Source organism: Peromyscus californicus, unplaced genomic scaffold (assembly GCF_007827085.1).
Source record: "Peromyscus californicus insignis strain IS unplaced genomic scaffold, ASM782708v3 Scaffold_18__1_contigs__length_77618521, whole genome shotgun sequence".
Lineage (NCBI taxonomy): Eukaryota > Metazoa > Chordata > Mammalia > Rodentia > Cricetidae > Peromyscus > Peromyscus californicus.
The window spans coordinates 61,040,239-61,048,578 of record NW_026294480.1 but is presented as its reverse complement, the minus strand read 5'-3'; the positions used below and the strand labels follow the sequence as shown (position 1 = coordinate 61,048,578).

The 8,340-nt window shown below is 48.6% G+C and overlaps 1 protein-coding gene across 1 annotated transcript in view; it reads right to left on the bottom strand.

The window, feature by feature from the left end:
- Positions 1-5,032: 5,032 nt before the first annotated feature.
- Thbs4 (thrombospondin 4) overlaps positions 5,033-8,340 on the bottom strand; it is a 45,767-nt gene continuing 42,459 nt past the window's right edge. The window contains exons 20-22 of the mRNA XM_052743572.1: positions 7,568-7,740; positions 5,681-5,820; positions 5,033-5,155 (exon numbers count right to left, since the gene is read on the bottom strand). Coding sequence (XP_052599532.1) covers positions 5,094-5,155; positions 5,681-5,820; positions 7,568-7,740 — 375 coding nt within the window. The 3' untranslated portion in view covers positions 5,033-5,093. The remainder of the gene's footprint in view (positions 5,156-5,680; positions 5,821-7,567; positions 7,741-8,340) is intronic.

Genomic DNA, 8,340 nt, shown 5'->3' with positions numbered 1-8,340 from the left:
CCATCCATCTTGTCCCAGTGCCAGTCACACTGTAGATTTCAGAAGCAGCCCTTGCACCGAGTGCTCCAGCAGGTGAGAAGCTAAGGCCAAGGTCCCAGGCCTTAGGAAGCCACAACTTCGGTCAGGTGACCTCTGAAATAGGTTTGTTTCCAGTCTCCCTCATGTGAATCCCAACTTGGACATACAGTGTTAAAGGTATGCACTATTTTAATTTTAGTTTCATGTGTACTTGTATGTGTGTGTGTGTGTGTGTCTGTGTGTGTGTGTCTGTGTGTGTGGTTCTTACATGTGAGAGTCCCAAAGAGAGCATTGGACCCCTTGGAGCTGGAGTTACAATTGGTTGTGAGCCACCACACTTGGGTTCCTTGAACTGACGCCAGGGTCCCTACGAGGGCAGTATGTATTCTTAACCACTGAGCCATCTCTCCAGCCCCACACTTACGCTTTCCTGAGCCGGTATTCTGCCACTCGCTGGTTTTCCTAATTAGTTAATGAATTAATCAGTTGTTGAGATAGGGGCTCTTGTATTCCAGGCTGGCCTCCATCTTGCAATGTAGAAGATGACCTTGGATTTCTGATCCTCTTCCTCTCCCTCCCAATTGGTGCAGTTACAGGTGTGTGCTGCCATGCCCAGATTATGTGATGCTAGAGATCAAACCCAGAGCGCTGTGCATGTTGGGTAAGAACTCTACAACCTGATCCAAACCCCAGCCTCTCGCTCTTCCTTGACTTTATGCTTTTCTCTTCTTCTCCTCCTTCTCCTTCTCCTTCTCCTCCTCCTCCTCCTTCTCCTCCTCCTCCTCCTCCTTCTCCTCCTCCCCCTCTTCTTATTTTTTTTGTAATAATAACATAAGTTCAGAGGGTCCATCTGGAATGGAAGGTGTGCTTTGAAGGCTCCTCTCTCTGTACCTGGATCTGAGACTGTCTGCTTCTGCCTCTGGTGATTGGCAGATGGACAGGTAAGAGCCCCTAGCGACACCTCTGGAGCTGGGTGGGCTTTTAGGTTTCAAAAGACCATGGCATTAATAGTTAGTTCTCTCCACCTCATGCTTGTGGATCAGGATGTAAGCTCTCAGCTGCTGCTCCAGTGCCATGCCTGCCTACCTGCCTGAAGCTATGCTCCCTGCCTTGATGGTCATGGACTCTAACTTCCTGGAACCTTGAGCCCCCAAATTAAATATTTTCTTCTGTAAGTGACCCTTGTCATGATGTTTTATCCCAGCAACAGAAAAGTAACTGAGACAATTGGCCTCTGAGGTCTTTCAGATGTGGGACCCACCCCTTGGAGATGGTGACTCCTTCCTCCTCATGTTTCCCTGAGTTCAACCGTTCCATTTGAATGGGGAGTAGACCCAGGCTTCTCACTTCAGCAATGCTGTGGTGGATGAATCAGTGACCTAAACCTTTTCTGACTTTTGTGTACCCCAAAATAAGCCCATAAGGGGGGACGTTTAGGGCCTTGGGGAATTAAATAAGATTACACAGTTTAAACAGACTTGAGGCCACTACATGGTTTATTAGCTTCAAAGTATGGGGCTAGGTGTGACCATGGTCATGTCAGGAGTGATCTGTGGACCTATGTCCCCTCTGATCCTCTGTCCCTGCCTGCTCCTGTGTTTTTCAATGTTCCTTTATTGTAACAACATGTATGAGATGATCTATTTGCAAAGGAAAGGTTTATTTTGGTCATGGTTTCAGGTGGCCTTAGCATAAGCGTTTTCTTCCACCCATGAAACAACTTAGTCTGAAGAGAGAAGCGGTACTCTATCCATGAAGCTTCTATCCCATGAGGCAGGCCAGACAGGCAGAGAAGATGGGACAACCTCCTGGCTGGAGGCTGATGCAGCCGTGGGCTGTGTTATGTGGAACATGAGGTGACCAAGATGACCACTAATTGACCTTTGCTTCATCATAATGGCATCTGTTCTACTGCGCACTGGGTGACACACACAAGACCAAGTCAAACAAGTAAAACTTATTCCAGTAAAAGCCACTGTGGCTAGGACCCCACGCGTGGCTCTACACAGCACCTTGCTTCCCTTCAACTCATGTTACCAGCCACACCCTAGGTCCCAAGCTGCCTTACTTCTGGATCAGACTTAATTTTTGTTTATTTATTTTAACTTAGTTACTTACTTCCCTGTTGGCACCCTAATTTGGACCATAGAATAATACTTGAAGGAATTTAAATAATAGTGATTTTCTTTACTTCTACCACCCTCCTTGACTCTATAGCTCACCTCGAAAGTGGAGTTGCAGGCATTCACTTATGTTTGTGAAACATAGGCTAATGCCCTGGGTGGGAGAAGGAAGGATTTTCTGTTCTTGGGCAAAAGCAGAATGTCTTAGCATCCCTTTCTTTGCTCATCCCTATGCACTGGGCCTACTCCTGATACCCTGGGTGTGTCCTCTCTGCCCCAAGGTCTCTCCTATATGTTCTGTGCCATTTCACCCAGGCATGGACTTTCCCTTATAGTAACGTCTCCTATACCCTAAGTAACAGAAGCAATCATGGGAGGAAAAACATCGGGAGGAATTCGTGTAGTGGGTGAGTGATTATGTCTGCTTCAACTCTGGGAACCATTCATATCAAGCTGGATTTGGAGGAGGATTCTTAGAGAAATGGAGCTGGAACTGACCTGAAAACATCCTGCCCATTTGCCTTCACGGTGCTATGCAGACACTGTGCAGGCTTCTGGGGGAGAAAAGACGTTAGTGGTCTCACCCAGTCGTGGACCCGGTGTGATTTAATATCAACCTGACATGCAAAATGTTCCCGCTGGTGCAACAGGGAATGAAGGTTAGGGGGTAAGCAACTGCTTTCTGACTGGATCTGAGGCCTGTTCCACAGGAGGGAATCCATGCCTAGTACTGTAAACCTGATCAAAAGCCCATGGCTCAGGAGATCACAGGCTCTGTGGGGGAACCTATGGTCGTTCTGCTAAATTGACATGTTGACAAACTGCCAGTATTTATTTATTTGTTGTTGTTGTTTTTTTACTTTTTTTTTTTTTTTTTGAGCTGAGGCCCAAACCCAGGGCCTTGTGCTTGCTAGGCAAGCACTCTACCACTGAGCTAAATCCCCAACCCCCAGTATTTGTTCTTCTACCCATAGACGCTTTGGCTGTAGCGGGCAGCCGTTAAAGCAGACTCAGAACTGTGCAAAGCACTGAGAATAAGTGACCGTCGAACGCTCAGTTCTAAACGAGACATCTGTATCACTCCCCACCCTGAACCAAGGCTGAGGGAGCCTCACAGATGAGGGGATGGGGACAATGTAAGAGCTGGAGGATGTGCAAAGATGAACCCTGGACTCTCCAGATCTGATCAGCAGACACACCTGCCTAGTAGATGACTGGATTTTGTGAACATGACTTGGTAGACTTCAGTGATCAAAAATATTTCTCCAGAAGAGGATCTATAACCTTCCTCACGGTGCCTAGTGAAACACCAAGAGGTCCAGAGAAGGATCATCCAAGTACTATACAGGTATAATCTACCTATACCATGGAGTGGAAAATGGAGAGTGCCTTGGGGCTCTTGAAGGACCTGAAGGCTCACAAACTCCCTTTGTGTGAGCTGTAAAAGGGGGAGGGTTGAAAGGTAATATCTCCAGCCGTCAGGTTCCCTTCCCCTCCCAGAATTGAGAAAGGTCTGTAGATGTGTTTCACCCAGAGATTGAGAAGAGCTGTTGGAGGCCATGTGGCTGCTCCAGCCCGTTTCCCTGGGAGACCGGGTAATCAGCAGCAGTGAGGATGGGCTGGCTTAAGGTCTCCCCATTCGTTGAGATCTTGATGTCCTGACTTACAAGCTACCACATCTTTCTTGGCTCTACCTCTAGGGAATATGGCCCTCAAATCCAGCATAGTTCATACTAGTCACTATTAGACACCCTGAATACTGGAGCCCTGGTAAAGCTGGGATGGATGTTTATAATATATGGTTTAAGATAGCCTAGGAAATTATGGAAATGGAAACTATATTGCTGAGCCAGGATGTAGCTCAGTTGGTTAAGCTACTCAGCATCATACTCAGCACGATATGAAACCAGATAACATGACATTTGCTTGTAATCCCTTCACTTGGGAGGTAGAGGCAAGGGGACCAAAGCCCATGGTTATCTTTGGTTATACAGAGAGCTTGAGGCCAGTTTGGTCTACATGAGACCCCATCTAAGAAATAAAAGAACAAAAAGAATAAGTTGCCAAACTTCTTTGGAATTAAATTTCTGAGGGATTTATAAAACGTCTGTGTATCTTTGACAGACAACTGGAAAGTAAGGACAGCTAGATAGATGAGGCGAGCGTCTGCCCTGTACACACAGCAACTGGCACGAATTTCGAGTGCCTTTGGGGGTTGTAGGAGGGCTCACCTGACCCATCTACACCCACATTGTTACTGAAGAGGCAGCCATTTATTGACCCAGCAAATGTTTGTTGGCTATTGACTTCATGCCTGGTACTGTGGGACCCTGATTACAATGACAAGATCCCTTTTTCCCATTGGACTCACAGGACACTGAGGGGAGCCAAATATGTAAGTGTCTGTGGAAGGTAGAGACAGAAAGGGTGAGGGGCGTCTCTATACCAGGGCAAATCTCCTTCCGGTTTCTCAACTGTGACCTCCTCTGGAAGACCAGGGAGGGTGCCCCGGAGACTCTCTGTCCCAGAATGAGGAGGTCCCTCGGTGAGCAGAAAACAGGTTTTAGTGTGGCACTACATAGGGTCACCCCAGAAGAGACCTTTGACCTGGTTTGTCCCATTCACACACATCTCAGTGGTACACACTCCGCACTCAAGAGAAAAGGAAAGAAAAGAAGCAACCACAAAAACACTCCATCAGTTTACCAAGGATTTCCCAGGAAAACAACACACACCACCAAAGCCTGCGCTCACATCAGGTACGACTGAGCACCGTGGTTATTAGAAATAGTCTTCTTTATTTCCACATCTGTATAAAAAGTTTTGATGTTTTTGGGCTGGTGAAAGAAAAGCCACAGTAATATAAAGAGAATTATGGGAAGCTTTTTAAAAAAAAAAAAAAGGTAATATTTTCAGTATTTGAGAAAGCAGTTGTGAGATTTCTTCTTTGGCTTAATTATCCAAGCGGTCGAAACTCTGGGTCTGGAACTCCTGGAAGTCCTCGGGTATGGTGTCTGCAATGAGAATCGGGGTGGTGGTCAGGGCGGGTCCTTCCACCCTGCAGTCACGGCCCACCGCAGGCTGCACAGGCCTCCTGTAGGGGGCACTGTCGGCCCGCCCAGGAATCGCACAGGCTCGCAGCCATTTTCGACGTGGGGCTGCTTTGCTGTACACACGTTGCTGGCTTCAAGCCCAGCAGTGCTTATTCATAGGCCTGAGGAAAATTAGCCAGCAGAGTGCCTTTTCAGTCTGTGATTATGTTTGAGCCGTATGAAAAGAAAGGCTGCCTGTAAATTAAACTGAATAAATTTCGCACGGAACCCCTCACTCTAAACCATGCAGTTAAATTCTATGGGTTTCAATTTTCACATTTGGGAAACGGGAAAGCCTGGCTCTGCCTTTCGCTTATGCTATGCAGGGAACATCAGGTTTTAATGAGCACTCCGGGCTTCGGGGAAGAAGGCGTGCTACAGAAATAAGATCCGGCTCTCCCTGGGTCTCTCCCCGCCCTGTCGAGAGGTAACGAGTAGGAAGGTTACCGTTGCAGCGGTACTTGAGGTTGGACCAGATGATGTTTTCTTGAGAGAAGCAGAACACACCAAGTCGGCCTCCGCGCATGGTGGTGTCTATGGTGACCCCAGAGTCAGCCACCAACTCCGAGCCTTCGTAAAACCGCACCCTGCAGACAGCACAGGTGCCCGTGGTGAGGACGGGGTTCCACTGCTGACTTATGTGCTTGCCTCTTTATTCAGACGTGCCATTTTCCACTGACCCTAGCTGGTCCCTCCCCACTGAGATCAGAAGTTCCCTGGGACACGAACCAAGTGTCCATGTCTCCCTAACTTGTCTACCACAGGCCCAGCATGATATCAGGTACCTTGATAGGTCCTTGCTGGTGCGTTAAAAATAGCCTGATGTCACTGACAAGAGGTTTTGTGGCTTCACTGTCTTGTGAGTTAGTATGTTTGGATGCTGTGAAGCACTCCTGCTCTTCCTCAGGTCTCGCCGATTTCACTGCGTGGACCCTCAGAGCCTCAATTCTCACTGAGACAGCACCCCATAAGCAGCTTTAGGCAGCTGTGGGGGTAATTTCAGTTGTCATGGTAGCAGTGAGTGCCAGAGGCCCCTAGATGTCTTACAATATCCCGGAGTGAATAGCCAAAGCTTGTCCTTCACTCCAGACCCTTGTGGAGTGTCCCCAGGACACACGGGGAGGTGTGGAACCGGTCAGTGAGTTGGGTCCAGGAGAGGGAACTGTGTTTTAGCTCTGAGCATCCATCTCTTCTACCCTGACTTCACGTTAAACTCAATTTCCCAGGGTAAACCGAGAAATGCCTGAGCACTTGTTTTGTTCGGAAATTAAGAATTGGTCCCCAGATCAGTATTGAGAACGCCATTGTAATATTTAATTCTCCTCCACAATACTCTGTGTTTGAACACCACCTTCATGTGATTCTAGGCATAGCTCCAAATGGCTGTTTCCTTTGTCCTCTGGTGTAGCAGTGCCCAGACATTTCCTATTTTGTTGTATAGTAATCAATTCTCATTTCTTTGCAGTTTTAGGATTCGGGTTGATCTTTCTAAAATTATATACACAGATAGGACATAGTTTCTGTGATTTCTTTTTGGGACAAAAGAGGCACATTGAGCTGAATCAGGTAAGAACATGATCAAGCCTGCTCTTCCTGTGGAGTGAACAGAGACATCGACACAAGTCCACAAAGGACAGGACATGAATTGGCTCTCACCACTTTGTTCTCCCTAGGTGCACCAGACCACCTGGTACCTTCCTGCCCTGGCTAGGAAACAGCCATCCATATGCCCACTCACTACAGCACACTAGCTTTGCAAGTCTAGGGCAGGAAGACGGACTGCATTTCAAAGACACAGCTCTGAGCCACCGTGACTCCCAAGACCAGTTTAAAAAAAAAAAAAAAGTCCTATAAAGAAATAAGGCCATCACATCAGTCACATGATGGATGACAGTTCATGCTGTGCACAGTACATGCCAGGCAAACCACAGATGTGCCCTTTGGAACTTATGACCCAGCAGCAGGGACAGACTGTAAGAGCTCTGCAGTCGGAGTGGACTGTGCATGAGGAGGGATTATGTGGGGCCTGGAGGAGTTTTGGGGACGTCTGGATATCACCTCAGCTGCATCTTGTCCCACTCATCAGGTCCTACTCTCACACTCTCCGAAGAGCACACCCAAGGGCGCAGCCTCCCCCTGAAGTACCTTTTGCTCTGCAGCTTGGTTCTGTTGTCCAGAACAGTTAAGCCCAGTGTCTGCACCCCACCTCTCCTCTGGGAGCCCTGCCCTGCGGGCTGTCAGAGGTCGGCACAGCTCAGGGAAGTGGAGGCTGTGGTCTGTAGAGCGGCCCAGGTGCTCCCCTCTCCGTCCGCGGCAGGAGGGCCCTCAGCCTACCTGATGTAGCCCACCTGGGGCCTGTGCTGAAGGAACCAGCGGTAGGACACCTTGTCTTTCCAGCCCACGTTCCTGGAGTCCTTCCACAGGAGCCTGACCTGGTTGCTGGTGTCCCCCGTGTGCCACAGGGAGTTGCGGAGATGCTCCCCTGGGCCAGTTTTAGACTTCACAGCCTGGACGAAGACACGGGCAAGACGTTAGGGCAGGACATGCTTCAGGTGTCTGAGGTCCACATGCAGGTGAATCCACGTTCGCTGCCAGCCTGCAGTTTTACGCCGGCAAGAGCATAAACTTGAAATGTCATTTCTACTGAGCTGGCCCCAGCCCTGTGGAAGTCAGCAGTGGATAATGCTGTGCTCTTCACTCCACCTTTTTCCTGATACAAGTCCATGGCTCTGCCTGTTGGCCCACTGAGGGCCCCCAGCGAATGTCTGGCTGCAGCAGTATGCCGCCTGTCCTAGCAGGTGTGGCAGAGGTAGCCTGCCGTTCCCACACAGTCCATCCCTTTGATTAAATACATTGGCCAACTTCTAACAGGGTAGGCCGGCCGGAAGTAGGCCTTCAACCAGTGGTTCTCAACCTGTGGGCCGTGACCCCCCCACGTCCAACCTCTATCTCCAAAAATATTTATATTATGATCCATAACAGTAGCAAAATAACAGTTATGAAGTAGCGACAAAAATAATGTTATGGTTGGGGGTCCCCACAACATGTGGACCTGCATTCAAGGGTCGCAGCCTTAGGAAGGTTGAGAACCACTGCTAAACCTCCAC